The sequence below is a fragment of the Bufo bufo genome, chromosome 5 (genome assembly GCF_905171765.1).
Source record: "Bufo bufo chromosome 5, aBufBuf1.1, whole genome shotgun sequence".
Taxonomy (NCBI): Eukaryota; Metazoa; Chordata; class Amphibia; order Anura; family Bufonidae; genus Bufo; species Bufo bufo.
The window spans coordinates 566,402,353-566,418,318 of NC_053393.1; the positions used below are offsets into that span (position 1 = coordinate 566,402,353).

The 15,966-nt window shown below is 50.7% G+C and overlaps 1 protein-coding gene across 1 annotated transcript in view; it reads left to right on the forward strand.

Annotated features, from left to right (window-relative positions):
• Positions 1-15,966, forward strand: part of HASPIN (histone H3 associated protein kinase) — a 133,143-nt gene that overhangs the window by 52,570 nt on the left and 64,607 nt on the right. The window contains exon 4 of the mRNA XM_040431816.1: positions 9,378-9,498. Coding sequence (XP_040287750.1) covers positions 9,378-9,498 — 121 coding nt within the window. The remainder of the gene's footprint in view (positions 1-9,377; positions 9,499-15,966) is intronic.

The window sequence follows — 15,966 nt, forward strand, 5'->3', positions numbered from 1 at the left end:
CGCCTGCAGTTACCTTCTCTGTTATAGGTCTCCGCCTGCAGTTACCTTCTCTGTTATAGGCCTCCACCAGCTGCCTGCAGTTACCTTCTCTGTTATAGGCCTCCACCAGCTGCCTGCAGTTACCTTCTCTGTTATAGGCCTCCACCAGCTGCCTGCAGTTACCTTCTCTGTTATAGGTCTAGCCAGCTGCCTGCAGTTACCTTCTCTGTTATAGGCCTCCGCCAGCTGCCTGCAGTTACCTTCTCTGTTATAGGTCTCCGCCTGCAGTTACCTTCTCTGTTATAGGTCTCCGCCTGCAGTTACCTTCTCTGTTATAGGCCTCCACCAGCTGCCTGCAGTTACCTTCTCTGTTATAGGCCTCCACCAGCTGCCTGCAGTTACCTTCTCTGTTATAGGCCTCTACCAGCTGCCTGCAGTTACCTTCTCTGTTATAGGCCTCCACCAGCTGCCTGCAGTTACCTTCTCTGTTATAGGCCTCCACCAGCTGCCTGCAGTTACCTTCTCTGTTATAGGCCTCCGCCAGCTGCCTGCAGTTACCTTCTCTGTTATAGGTCTCTGCCTGCTGCCTGCAGTTACCTTCTCTGTTATAGGTCTCCGCCTGCAGTTACCTTCTCTGTCATAGGCCTCCACCAGCTGCCTGCAGTTACCCTCTCTGTTATAGGCCTCCGCCAGCTGCCTGCAGTTACCTTCTCTGTTATAGGTCTCTGCCTGCAGTTACCCTCTCTGTTATAGGTCTCCGCCTGCAGTTACCTTCTCTGTTATAGGCCTCCCACCAGCTGCCTGCAGTTACCTTCTCTGTTATAGGTCTCCGCCTGCAGTTACCTTCTCTGTTATAGGTCTCCGCCTGCAGTTACCTTCTCTGTTATAGGCCTCTACCAGCTGCCTGCAGTTACCTTCTCTGTTATAGGCCTCCGCCAGCTGCCTGCAGTTACCTTCTCTGTTATAGGCCTCTACCAGCTGCCTGCAGTTACCTTCTCTGTTATAGGCCTCCACCAGCTGCCTGCAGTTACCTTCTCTGTTATAGGTCTCTGCCAGCTGCCTGCAGTTACCTTCTCTGTTAAAGGCCTCCGCCAGCTGCCTGCAGTTACCTTCTCTGTTATAGGCCTCCGCCAGCTGCCTGCAGTTACCTTCTCTGTTATAGGCCTCCGCCAGCTGCCTGCAGTTACCTTCTCTGTTATAGGCCTCCGCCAGCTGCCTGCAGTTACCTTCTCTGTTATAGGCCTCCGCCAGCTGCCTGCAGTTACCTTCTCTGTTATAGGCCTCCGCCAGCTGCCTGCAGTTACCTTCTCTGTTATAGGCCTCCACCAGCTGCCTGCAGTTACCTTCTCTGTTATAGGCCTCTGCCAGCTGCCTGCAGTTACCTTCTCTGTTATAGGCCTCTGCCAGCTGCCTGCAGTTACCTTCTCTGTTATAGGCCTCCACCAGCTGCCTGCAGTTACCTTCTCTGTTATAGGCCTCCACCAGCTGCCTGCAGTTACCTTCTCTGTTATAGGCCTCCACCAGCTGCCTGCAGTTACCTTCTCTGTTATAGGCCTCCGCCAGCTGCCTGCAGTTACCTTCTCTGTTATAGGCCTCCGCCAGCTGCCTGCAGTTACCTTCTCTGTTATAGGCCTCCGCCAGCTGTCTGCAGTTACCTTCTCTGTTATAGGCCTCCACCAGCTGCCTGCAGTTACCTTCTCTGTTATAGGCCTCCACCAGCTGCCTGCAGTTACCTTCTCTGTTATAGGCCTCCGCCAGCTGCCTGCAGTTACCTTCTCTGTTATAGGTCTCCGCCTGCAGTTACCTTCTCTGTTATAGGTCTCCGCCTGCAGTTACCTTCTCTGTTATAGGCCTCCACCAGCTGCCTGCAGTTACCTTCTCTGTTATAGGCCTCCACCAGCTGCCTGCAGTTACCTTCTCTGTTATAGGCCTCCACCAGCTGCCTGCAGTTACCTTCTCTGTTATAGGTCTAGCCAGCTGCCTGCAGTTACCTTCTCTGTTATAGGCCTCCGCCAGCTGCCTGCAGTTACCTTCTCTGTTATAGGTCTCCGCCTGCAGTTACCTTCTCTGTTATAGGTCTCCGCCTGCAGTTACCTTCTCTGTTATAGGTCTCCGCCTGCAGTTACCTTCTCTGTTATAGGCCTCCACCAGCTGCCTGCAGTTACCTTCTCTGTTATAGGCCTCCACCAGCTGCCTGCAGTTACCTTCTCTGTTATAGGCCTCTACCAGCTGCCTGCAGTTACCTTCTCTGTTATAGGCCTCCACCAGCTGCCTGCAGTTACCTTCTCTGTTATAGGCCTCCACCAGCTGCCTGCAGTTACCTTCTCTGTTATAGGCCTCCGCCAGCTGCCTGCAGTTACCTTCTCTGTTATAGGTCTCTGCCTGCTGCCTGCAGTTACCTTCTCTGTTATAGGTCTCTGCCTGCAGTTACCTTCTCTGTTATAGGTCTCCGCCTGCAGTTACCTTCTCTGTCATAGGCCTCCACCAGCTGCCTGCAGTTACCCTCTCTGTTATAGGCCTCCGCCAGCTGCCTGCAGTTACCTTCTCTGTTATAGGTCTCTGCCTGCAGTTACCTTCTCTGTTATAGGCCTCCACCAGCTGCCTGCAGTTACCTTCTCTGTTATAGGCCTCTGCCAGCTGCCTGCAGTTACCTTCTCTGTTATAGGCCTCCGCCAGCTGCCTGCAGTTACCTTCTCTGTTATAGGCCTCCACCAGCTGCCTGCAGTTACCTTCTCTGTTATAGGTCTCCGCCTGCAGTTACCTTCTCTGTTATAGGCCTCCACCAGCTGCCTGCAGTTACCTTCTCTGTTATAGGCCTCCACCAGCTGCCTGCAGTTACCTTCTCTGTTATAGGCCTCCACCAGCTGCCTGCAGTTACCTTCTCTGTTATAGGCCTCCACCAGCTGCCTGCAGTTACCTTCTCTGTTATAGGTCTCCACCAGCTGCCTGCAGTTACCTTCTCTGTTATAGGCCTCCGCCAGCTGCCTGCAGTTACCTTCTCTGTTACAGGCCTCTGACGGCGGTTACCTTCTCTGTTATAGGCCTCCGCCAGCTGCCTGCAGTTACCTTCTCTGTTACAGGCCTCTGACGGCGGTTACCTTCTCTGTTATAGGTCTCCGCCTGCAGTTACCTTCTCTGTTATAGGCCTCCACCAGCTGCCTGCAGTTACCTTCTCTGTTATAGGTCTCCGCCAGCTGCCTGCAGTTACCTTCTCTGTTTTATAGGCCTCCACCAGCTGCCTGCAGTTACCTTCTCTGTTATAGGTCTCCGCCAGCTGCCTGCAGTTACCTTCTCTGTTATAGGCCTCTGCCAGCTGCCTGCAGTTACCTTCTCAGTTATAGGCCTCTGCCTGCAGTTTCCTTCTCTGTTATAGGCCTCTGCCAGCTGCCTGCAGTAAGCTTCTCTGTTACAGGCCTCTGCCCGCGGTTATTTTTTCCTGTTATAGGCTGCCACCTATTATCTCCTGTGATTCTCTGCTTGCATCGTTGAACTCTGTTACAGCAGGAATGCAGTCCATCTGGCGCGCTGCCCCTTGCCTGCCTTGCGCGCTGCCCCTTGCCTGCCTGCCAATTTTTATTTATTTTTTCTCTTTCTAACATTATGCTGAATGTCCAGGATTGGAGAAACACAGGAACAGCACCACAGCTGTGCATGGGTTGTCCAGGCCCTGAGTATTGATGACCTTCTGGTCTCTTCACATCGGATAGTGGCCGTGCTTGGTATTGCACCTCAGTCCCGTTTACTTGAAAGGAACTGAGCTGCCGAAAGGTCATGTGACTGATTGACGAGGCAGCGCTTGGCCACATCCAGCAGCTTATTGGCAGAGGCTCCATGAATCAGACTGCTGCCGATCTGATGAAATCAGACATAATACAGGGGGGGGGGGGGGGGGGGGGGTGTCCTTTCTAAGGCAGCGCTCTCATTATCACAGCGTCTAACAAAACATATGACTGGTGGCAGTTGAGGATTTTGTTCACCTTTTGGGGGCAATTTTTTTTATTAGTGCATTGTACTCATTATGAATTAAAAATAATTTTTTTGATTGGTCTTTATTATAAATATGGAGCCCTTTTCTCTGCACAGGGCCGAGATGCTCTAATAGTAGGATTTGCATTTTCTCTCTCTTCTGTCAGGCAGTTAGCTGACGGCTTCTTATCTCTGCTCTCTGATCCAATAAACACTCAGTAAAGCTCATTCCTTCTCCGAGTGTGGTTTATGACCAATTAGTAATTTAGAGATGAGGTTTATTAGATGACTGCACACAGCTAGACAAACAGTTAAAGGGGTTATCCAAGACCTATAATGGTCCCCCATAGGCCCGGACCCCTCACACAGATAGTACTTGCCTCGTGTCGCTTCTGATAGGGGCTAGGGGGTACAACGACACTGCCGATACAGGATTTCCCCTACCTGTTCTTGTGCAATTCTCTGCAGTCCCTTCCTTACAGCCAGCAGATGAGTACAGAGGAGAGAACTCCTCCGGTCTGTCAGCTGTGTCCTCAGGGTGAGGATGGAGGATCCTGTGCACAGCATTTGTCTTTTGTCTTCTCACTGCCGGGGGAGGGGGAAGTCCTGCAGCTGCTCAGTACCCAAGTCTGTGCTGCTGATGGTGGAGGGGATTAAAATCTGCTGACGCCTCCAGTGGGAGCTGAGACACAGGGCAGACAGCAGATCGGGCAGTGCAGGAGGCATGGCCTGTTGCTCCATCTAGCACAGCCTTCACAGATGTTGACCTACTCCTGCTGCTCCCTCAGGTTTGTGCCACAGTGCAGAGAAAGAAGCTGACCTCACAGGTCAAGTGACGCTCAGCTACCTAGGAGGACAGGGCCACTGCAGATGAAGGAAGTGGATTGAAAACCCCCTTAAAATTGCTTCGTTAGAAACGTACAAAGACCAAAAAAAAAAACAACCCCTTTAACCCTTCTTACTGTTGTGAGGACCCCTTATAATGCTGTTTCAGACTCTTTTAGCAAGAAAGATGTTAACACAAAGCAGCGACTGTGAAGCTGGCGGACTCTACACTAATTGACTGATGCAGATATCCCTGTCCCTGCTCCCTTCTGGTCGCTGTGTGTGGGAAGGTCTCCTCCTCCATGCAGGTACTCCTCTGGTCGCTGTGTGTGGGAAGCTCTCCTCCTTCTCCATGCAGGTACTCCTCTGGTCGCTGTGTGTGGGAAGCTCTCCTCCTCCTCCATGCAGATACCCCTCTGGTCGCTGTGTGTGGGAAGCTCTCCTCCTCCTCCATGCAGATACCCCTCTGGTCGCTGTGTGTGGGAAGCTCTCCTCCTCCATGCAGATACCCCTCTGGTCGCTGTGTGTGGGAAGCTCTCCTCCTCCATGCCGATACCCCTCTGGTCGCTGTGTGTGGGAAGCTCTCCTTCTACATGCAGATACCCCTCTGGTCGCTGTGTGTGGGAAGCTCTCCTTCTACATGCAGGTACTCCTCTGGTCTCTGTGTGTGAGAAGCTCTCCTCCTCCTCCTCCATGCAGATACCCCTCTGGTCGCTGTGTGTGGGAAGCTCTCCTCCTCCATGCCGATACCCCTCTGGTCGCTGTGTGTGGGAAGCTCTCCTCCATGCAGATACCCCTCTGGTCGCTGTGTGTGGGAAGCTCTCCTTCTACATGCAGATACCCCTCTGGTCGCTGTGTGTGGGAAGCTCTCCTTCTACATGCAGATACCCCTCTGGTCGCTGTGTGTGGGAAGCTCTCCTTCTACATGCAGGTACTCCTCTGGTCTCTGTGTGTGGGAAGCTCTCCTCCTCCTCCATGCAGATACTCCTCTGGTCGCTGTGTGTGAGAAGCTCTCTTTGTCCTCCATGCAGATGCCCCTCTGGTCGCTGTGTATGAAAAGCTCTCCTCCTCCTCCTCCATGCGGATACCCTTCTGGTCGCTGTGTGTGTGTGTGTGTGTGTGTGTGGGAAGCTCTTCTCCTCCTCCATGCAGATTCTCCTCTGGTCGCTGTGTGTGGGAAGCTCTCCTCGTTTTCCTCCATGCAGATACCCCTCTGGCCACTGTCTGTGGGAAGGTCTCCTCCTCCTCCATGCAGATACTCCTCTGGTCGCTGTGTGTGGGAAGCTCTCCTCCATGCAGATACTCCTCTGGTCGCTGTGTGTGGGAAGCTCTCCTCGTTTTCCTCCATACAGATACCCCTCTGGCCACTGTCTGTGGTAAGGTCTCCTCCTCCTCCATGCAGATACTCCTCTGGTCGCTGTGTGTGGGAAGCTCTCCTTCATGCAGATACTACTCTGGTCGCTGTGTGTGGGAAGCTCTCCTCCTCCTCCATGCAGATACTACTCTGGTCGCTGTGTGTGGGAAGCTCTCCTCCTCCATGCAGATACCCCTCTGGTCGCTGTGTGTGGGAAGCTCTCCTCCTCCATGCAGATTCTCCTCTGGTCGCTGTGTGTGGGAAGCTCTCCTCGTTTTCCTCCATGCAGATACCCCTCTGGCCACTGTCTGTGGGAAGGTCTCCTCCTCCTCCATGCAGATACTCCTCTGGTCGCTGTGTGTGGGAAGCTCTCCTCCATGCAGATACTCCTCTGGTCGCTGTGTGTGGGAAGCTCTCCTCGTTTTCCTCCATACAGATACCCCTCTGGCCACTGTCTGTGGTAAGGTCTCCTCCTCCTCCATGCAGATACTCCTCTGGTCGCTGTGTGTGGGAAGCTCTCCTTCATGCAGATACTACTCTGGTCGCTGTGTGTGGGAAGCTCTCCTCCTCCTCCATGCAGATACTACTCTGGTCGCTGTGTGTGGGAAGCTCTCCTCCTCCATGCAGATACCCCTCTGGTCGCTGTGTGTGGGAAGCTCTCCTCCTCCATGCAGATACTCCTCTGGTCGCTGTGTGTAGGAAGCTCTACTCCTCCTCCTCCATGCTGTAGCCGCTGAGTGAGGAATGAAACATGACTTTGTGTATTAGGTTCTAGGAATTCCATGCTGCAATGAAAACCCTGAAGTCCTAGAGATAACAGTGTGCTGCAACAGGCTTTATTTAAGGGCTCTGCTATCGTGTCTGCTAATACTATAGATCAGAGTAGGCTACACAGATGGTACTGAACATGCGCTAGTGTCGTCATATTCAGCTCTATGGAGATGCAACCTAGCCATCCTCAGTGTGAAATGACTAGATGGAACAGTGCAAGCACGGCCACCGCTGAAGTGCAGCAATGGCCATAACCATTGACCTGTGGGTATACAAGAAGGGGAATCCTGGGTGGAGAGGACAGAATATGCTGAAATCTATACTAGAGATGGGAGTACCCCTTTTAAAGGAGCTGTGCGCTGTAATGATCTGCAGGATAGCTCATCAATATCAGATCGGGAGGGGTCCAACCCCCGGCACCTCTGCTGGTGTTTGAAGGGCTTGTGGCCTATTCTCTTCAGTGTTTACCTGCATGCTGTGTCCCTTGCAGGGTAATTACAACAGCTATAAATACCTTGCACTGCCGACGCCACAAAGGATGCACTACAACCCTTCAAACAGCTGATTGGCGGGGGTACAAGGAGTCGGCTATCGATGACCTGTACGGAGGATACAGTAGGTCATCAATATCATTAAGGTTCACAACCCCTTTGAAAGCTGCTCATCCATTCCAGGGAATAAGTGTCGTTTATCCTCCATCCAAAGAAAGATCAAGACATCCTGGGTCTCCTCCAGCCTCAGAGGCCACAGCAGTCATTACAGAGGCTCAGAGAATCTGACAGTGGACCTTCTAAGTGGTACCTGGGAGGCAGCTCAATGCACAGAGCTCCTAACATGAAGCCCGCCTCTTGGGCACTTACAGGAGCAGAAATTGCCAGAATAAAATGTTATATTCACACTACTCCTGATGAGAAAAGCTCCACAAAAAGTATTTGTCCTGCTCTCCTCAGCCCCTAGCTAGTGCTGTCAGCATTTCATTGCATGGGCAAAACAGCTGACAGATTCCCTTTAAGGCAGTTGAAAGATTAACCGCCATCCTTGTGAAAACTGTTCAGACTTAGGCTGGGTTCACACGGGCGTTGCGGGAAAATGTGCGGGTGCGTTGCGGGAACACCCGCGATTTTTCCGCGCGAGTGCAAAACATTGTAATGCGTTTTGCACTCGTGTGAGAAAAATCGCGCATGTTTGGTACCCAAACCCGAACTTCTTCACAGAAGTTCGTGCTTGGGATCGGTGTTCTGTGGATTGTATTATTTCCCCTTATAACATAGTTATAAGGGAAAATAATAGCATTCTGAATACAGACTGCATAGTAAACTAGCGCTGGAGGGGTTAAAAAAAAATAAAAAAATTTTAACTCCCCTTAGTCCACTTGATCGCGGAGCCCGGCATCTCCTTCTGTCTCCTTTGCTGAACAGGACCTGTGGTAAGCATTCATTACAGGTAAAGGACCTTTGGTGACGTCACTCCGGTCATCACATGATCCATCACCATGGTAAAAGATCATGTGATAACCGGAGTGATGTCACCAAAGGTCCTTTACCTGTAATTAATGCTCACCACAGGTCCTGTTCAGCAAAGGAGACAGAAGGAGATGCCGGGCTACACGATCAAGTGGATTAAGGTGAGTTAAATTATTTTAAAAAAAAATGTAACCCCTCCAGCGCTGTTTTACTATGCATTCTGTATTCAGAATGCTATTATTTTCCCTTATAACCATGTTATAAGGGAAAATAATAAAGATCGGGTCTCCATCCCGATCGTCTCCTAGCAACCGTGCGTGAAAATCGCACCGCATCCGCACTTGCTTGAGATTTTCACGCCACCCCATTCACTTCTATGGGGCCTGCGTTGCGTGAAAAACGCAGAATATAGAGCATGCTGCGATTTTCCCGCAACGCACAAGTGATGCGTGAAAATCACCGCTCATCTGAACAGCCCCTTTGAAGTGAATGGGTCGGGATTCAGTGCGGGTGCAATACGTTCACCTACCGCATTGCACCCGCGCGGAAATCTCGCCCGTGTGAACGCAGCCTTAGTGTACCTGAGTTTTCATAATGGCTGTGCTTTTTTGTACAATCATGACAGTGGAGTAGCAGTTATGTTTAGGCTTCCCTAAAGTCTCTTTCAGCTATATTGTTCCCTGTTTCCACTGCACAGCGAGATGCATTTCTCTCACAAGAAGGGGGTGGCTCTTGAATGTGCTAGTACTGTATACAGCTTCACTGCCCTTCCTCTAGGGAGCTTAGAAAGCTGATACGAAGGGATAAATCACACAGACACCAATGGTTCTTAACTGTCTTGAAACTATGAAATCTTGGAGTATTCTAGATAGTTACTCCAGTATGAGGGAAATAATAAAGGGTTAACCTCCTGTTCCTGCGGAGATCTAGAGGGTGACTTGTGTGGTTCTCTTGAGATGGGGGCTTGGAAATCCAGTGTCCTACAGTATTAATTCCTAGTTTTTGTATTTTTATTTTAGGCTCCATCCATCTTCACCAGTTGTCGTTTCAACACCTTTTAAGTTTGTGACCTTTCGTCGTAAAGCCTCAGGTCTTGGGGTCACCATGAAGCCTTTGAGCAGTAAACAGAGAAAGCAAGCGGTAAGAGGACTTGCTGGTCATAGTGATGGACTGCACTGTACTAGGATAGGGATTGTTCCTGGAGATGGTGGGTCCACCTGGTGGGAATGTTGTCCTGATGATGTGAACATGTTTCTTGTGATGTTGGTGTCGAATAATCTGGGGTGCGGGCTTATGTATGACCACAGCATGGCAGATACAAGGTCATTTGTTCAGCTAGGCCGTGCCAGGGTTTCTAGTTGGACTGGAAGTACATATGGAGTGGACGGCTGTAGGGGAAATTGCATTTAAATCCCTTGACTGAGGATGATGGGGCCACATGTGAAGCAGTTTGTTGAGGATGATGGAGCCACATGTGAAGCAGTTTGTTGAGGATGATGGGGGCCACATGTGAAGCAGTTTGTTGAGGATGATGGAGCCACATGTGAAGCAGTTTGTTGAGGATGATGGGGGCCACATGTGAAGCAGTTTGTTGAGGATGATGGAGCCACATGTGAAGCAGTTTGTTGAGGATGATGGGGCCACATGTGAAGCAGTTTGTTGAGGATGATGGGGCCACATGTGAAGCAGTTTGTTGAGGATGATGGGGGGCCACATGTGAAGCAGTTTGTTGAGGATGATGGGGCCACATGTGAAGCAGTTTGTTGAGGATGATGGGGCCACATGTGAAGCAGTTTGTTGAGGATGATGGGGCCACATGTGAAGCAGTTTGTTGAGGATGATGGGGCCACATGTGAAGCAGTTTGTTGAGGATGATTGAGCCACATGTGAAGCAGTTTGTTGTGGATGATGGGGCCACATGTGAAGCAGTTTGTTGAGGATGATGGGGGCCACATGTGAAGCAGTTTGTTGTGGATGATGGGGCCACATGTGAAGCAGTTTGTTGAGGATGATGGAGCCACATGTGAAGCAGTTTGTTGAGGATGATGGGGCCACATGTGAAAGTTTGTTGAGGATGATGGGGGCCACATGTGAAGCAGTTTGTAGAGGATGATGGGGGCCACATGTGAAGCAGTTTGTAGAGGATGATGGGGCCACATGTGACGCAGTTTGTTGAGGATGATGGGGGGGCCACATGTGAAGCGGTTTGTTGAGGATGATGGGTGGGCCACATGTGAAGCAGTTTGTTGAGGATGATGGGTGGGCCACATGTGAAGCAGTTTACATGTGAAGCGGTTTGTTGAGGATGATGGGTGGGCCACATGTGAAGCAGTTTGTTGAGGATGATGGGGGCTACATGTGAAGCAGTTTGTTGAGGATGATGGGTGGGCCACATGTGAAGCAGTTTGTTGAGGATGATGGGGGGGCCACATGTGAAGCAGTTTGTTGAGGATGATGGGGCCACATGTGAAGCAGTTTGTTGAGGATGATGGGTAGGCCACATGTGAAGTAGTTTGTTGAGGATGATGGGGGCCACATGTGAAGCAGTTTGTTGAGGATGATGGGGGGGCCACATGTGAAGCAGTTTGTTGAGGATGATGGGGCCACATGTGAAGCAGTTTGTTGAGGATGATGGGTGGGCCACATGTGAAGCAGTTTGTTGAGGATGATGGGGGCTACATGTGAAGCAGTTTGTTGAGGATGATTGAGCCACATGTGAAGCAGTTTGTTGAGGATGATGGGGGCCACATGTGAAGCAGTTTGAGGATGATGGGTGCTACATGTAAAGCAGTTTGTTGAGGATGATGGGGCCACATGTGAAGCAGTTTGTTGAGGATGATGGGGCCACATGTGAAGTAGTTTGTTGAGGATGATGGGGCCACATGTGAAGTAGTTTGTTGAGGATGATGGGGGCCACATGTGAAGCAGTTTGTTGAGGATGATGGAGCCACATGTGAAGCAGTTTGTTGAGGATGATGGGGCCACATGTGAAGCAGTTTGTTGAGGATGATGGAGCCACATGTGAAGCAGTTTGTTGAGGATGATGGGGGCCACATGTGAAGCAGTTTGTTGAGGATGATGGAGCCACATGTGAAGCAGTTTGTTGAGGATGATGGGGGCCACATGTGAAGCAGTTTGTTGAGGATGATGGAGCCACATGTGAAGCAGTTTGTTGAGGATGATGGGGCCACATGTGAAGCAGTTTGTTGAGGATGATGGGGCCACATGTGAAGCAGTTTGTTGAGGATGATGGGGGGCCACATGTGAAGCAGTTTGTTGAGGATGATGGGGCCACATGTGAAGCAGTTTGTTGAGGATGATGGGGCCACATGTGAAGCAGTTTGTTGAGGATGATGGGGCCACATGTGAAGCAGTTTGTTGAGGATGATGGGGCCACATGTGAAGCAGTTTGTTGAGGATGATTGAGCCACATGTGAAGCAGTTTGTTGTGGATGATGGGGCCACATGTGAAGCAGTTTGTTGAGGATGATGGGGGCCACATGTGAAGCAGTTTGTTGTGGATGATGGGGCCACATGTGAAGCAGTTTGTTGAGGATGATGGAGCCACATGTGAAGCAGTTTGTTGAGGATGATGGGGCCACATGTGAAAGTTTGTTGAGGATGATGGGGGCCACATGTGAAGCAGTTTGTAGAGGATGATGGGGGCCACATGTGAAGCAGTTTGTAGAGGATGATGGGGCCACATGTGACGCAGTTTGTTGAGGATGATGGGGGGGCCACATGTGAAGCGGTTTGTTGAGGATGATGGGTGGGCCACATGTGAAGCAGTTTGTTGAGGATGATGGGTGGGCCACATGTGAAGCAGTTTACATGTGAAGCGGTTTGTTGAGGATGATGGGTGGGCCACATGTGAAGCAGTTTGTTGAGGATGATGGGGGCTACATGTGAAGCAGTTTGTTGAGGATGATGGGTGGGCCACATGTGAAGCAGTTTGTTGAGGATGATGGGGGGGCCACATGTGAAGCAGTTTGTTGAGGATGATGGGGCCACATGTGAAGCAGTTTGTTGAGGATGATGGGTAGGCCACATGTGAAGTAGTTTGTTGAGGATGATGGGGGCCACATGTGAAGCAGTTTGTTGAGGATGATGGGGGGGCCACATGTGAAGCAGTTTGTTGAGGATGATGGGGCCACATGTGAAGCAGTTTGTTGAGGATGATGGGTGGGCCACATGTGAAGCAGTTTGTTGAGGATGATGGGGGCTACATGTGAAGCAGTTTGTTGAGGATGATTGAGCCACATGTGAAGCAGTTTGTTGAGGATGATGGGGGCCACATGTGAAGCAGTTTGAGGATGATGGGTGCTACATGTAAAGCAGTTTGTTGAGGATGATGGGGCCACATGTGAAGCAGTTTGTTGAGGATGATGGGGCCACATGTGAAGTAGTTTGTTGAGGATGATGGGGCCACATGTGAAGTAGTTTGTTGAGGATGATGGGGGCCACATGTGAAGCAGTTTGTTGAGGATGATGGAGCCACATGTGAAGCAGTTTGTTGAGGATGATGGGGCCACATGTGAAGCAGTTTGTTGAGGATGATGGAGCCACATGTGAAGCAGTTTGTTGAGGATGATGGAGCCACATGTGAAGCAGTTTGTTGAGGATGATGGAGCCACATGTGAAGCAGTTTGTTGAGGATGATGGGGGGCCACATGTGAAGCAGTTTGTTGAGGATGATGGGGGCCACATGTGAAGCAGTTTGTTGAGGATGATGGGTAGGCCACATGTGAAGCAGTTTGTTGTGGATGATGGGGCCACATGTGAAGCAGTTTGTTGAGGATGATGGGGGCCACATGCGAAGCAGTTTGTTGTGGATGATGGGGCCACATGTGAAGCAGTTTGTTGAGGATGATGGGGCCACATGTGAAGCAGTTTGTTGAGGATGATTGAGCCACATGTGAAGCAGTTTGTTGTGGATGATGGGGCCACATGTGAAGCAGTTTGTTGAGGATGATGGGGGCCACATGTGAAGCAGTTTGTTGTGGATGATGGGGCCACATGTGAAGCAGTTTGTTGAGGATGATTGAGCCACATGTGAAGCAGTTTGTTGAGGATGATGGGGCCACATGTGAAAGTTTGTTGAGGATGATGGGGGCCACATGTGAAGCAGTTTGTAGAGGATGATGGGGGCCACATGTGAAGCAGTTTGTAGAGGATGATGGGGCCACATGTGACGCAGTTTGTTGAGGATGATGGGGGGGCCACATGTGAAGCGGTTTGTTGAGGATGATGGGTGGGCCACATGTGAAGCAGTTTGTTGAGGATGATGGGGCCACATGTGAAGCAGTTTGTTGAGGATGATGGGTGGGCCACATGTGAAGCAGTTTGTTGAGGATGATGGGTGGGCCACTTGTGAAGCAGTTTACATGTGAAGCGGTTTGTTGAGGATGATGGGTGGGCCACTTGTGAAGCAGTTTACATGTGAAGCAGTTTGTTGTGGATGGGGCCACATGTGAAGCAGTTTGTTGAGGATGATTGAGCCACATGTGAAGCAGTTTGTTGAGGATGATGGGGGCCACATGTGAAGCAGTTTGAGGATGATGGGTGCTACATGTAAAGCAGTTTGTTGAGGATGATGGGGCCACATGTGAAGCAGTTTGTTGAGGATGATGGGGCCACATGTGAAGTAGTTTGTTGAGGATGATGGGGGCCACATGTGAAGCAGTTTGTTGAGGATGATGGAGCCACATGTGAAGCAGTTTGTTGAGGATGATGGGGCCACATGTGAAGCAGTTTGTTGAGGATGATGGAGCCACATGTGAAGCAGTTTGTTGAGGATGATGGAGCCACATGTGAAGCAGTTTGTTGAGGATGATGGGGGGCCACATGTGAAGCAGTTTGTTGAGGATGATGGGGGCCACATGTGAAGCAGTTTGTTGAGGATGATGGGTAGGCCACATGTGAAGCAGTTTGTTGTGGATGATGGGGCCACATGTGAAGCAGTTTGTTGAGGATGATGGGTGGGCCACATGTGAAGCAGTTTGTAGAGGATGATGGGGGCCACATGCGAAGCAGTTTGTTGAGGATGATGGGGGCCACATGTGAAGCAGTTTGTAGAGGATGATGGGGGCCACATGCGAAGCAGTTTGTTGTGGATGATGGGGCCACATGTGAAGCAGTTTGTTGTGGATGATGGGGGCCACATGTGAAGCAGTTTGTAGAGGATGATGGGGCCACATGTGACGCAGTTTGTTGAGGATGATGGGGGCCACATGTGAAGCAGTTTGTTGAGGATGATGGGGCCACATGTGAAGCAGTTTGTTGAGGATGATTGAGCCACATGTGAAGCAGTTTGTTGAGGATGATGGGGCCACATGTGAAAGTTTGTTGAGGATGATGGGGGCCACATGTGAAGCAGTTTGTAGAGGATGATGGGGGCCACATGTGAAGCAGTTTGTAGAGGATGATGGGGCCACATGTGACGCAGTTTGTTGAGGATGATGGGGGGCCACATGTGAAGCGGTTTGTTGAGGATGATGGGTGGGCCACATGTGAAGCGGTTTGTTGAGGATGATGGGTGGGCCACATGTGAAGCAGTTTGTAGAGGATGATGGGGCCACATGTGACGCAGTTTGTTGAGGATGATGGGGGGCCACATGTGAAGCGGTTTGTTGAGGATGATGGGTGGGCCACATGTGAAGCAGTTTGTTGAGGATGATGGGTGGGCCACTTGTGAAGCAGTTTACATGTGAAGCGGTTTGTTGAGGATGATGGGGCCACATGTGAAGCAGTTTGTTGAGGATGATGGGGCCACATGTGAAGCAGTTTGTTGAGGATGATGGGGGCTACATGTGAAGCAGTTTGTTGAGGATGATGGGGGCTACATGTGAAGCGGTTTGTTGAGGATGATGGGGGCTACATGTGAAGCAGTTTGTTGAGGATGATGGGTAGGCCACATGTGAAGCAGTTTGTTGAGGATGATGGAGCCACATGTGAAGCAGTTTGTTGAGGATGATGGGGGCCACATGTGAAGCAGTTTGTTGAGGATGATGGGGGCTACATGTGAAGCAGTTTGTTGAGGATGATGGAGCCACATGTGAAGCAGTTTGTTGAGGATGATGGGGGGGCCACATGTAAAGCAGTTTGTTGAGGATGATGGGTAGGCCACATGTGAAGCGGTTTGTTGAGGATGATGGGGGGCCACATGTGAAGCAGTTTGTTGAGGATGATGGGTAGGCCACATGTGAAGTAGTTTGTTGAGGATGATGGGGCCACATGTGAAGTAGTTTGTTGAGGATGATGGGGGCCACATGTGAAGCAGTTTGAGGATGATGGGTGCTACATGTAAAGCAGTTTGTTGAGGATGATGGGTGGGCCACATGTGAAGCAGTTTGTTGAGGATGATGGGGGCCACATGTGAAGCAGTTTGTTGAGGATGATGGGTGGGCCACATGTGAAGCAGTTTGTTGAGGATGATGGGTGGGCCACATGTGAAGCAGTTTGTAGAGGATGATGGGGGCCACATGTGAAGCAGTTTGTTGAGGATGATGGGGGCTACATGTGAAGCGGTTTGTTGAGGATGATGGGTGGGCCACATGTGAAGCGGTTTGTTGAGGATGATGGGGGCTACATGTGAAGCAGTTTGTTGAG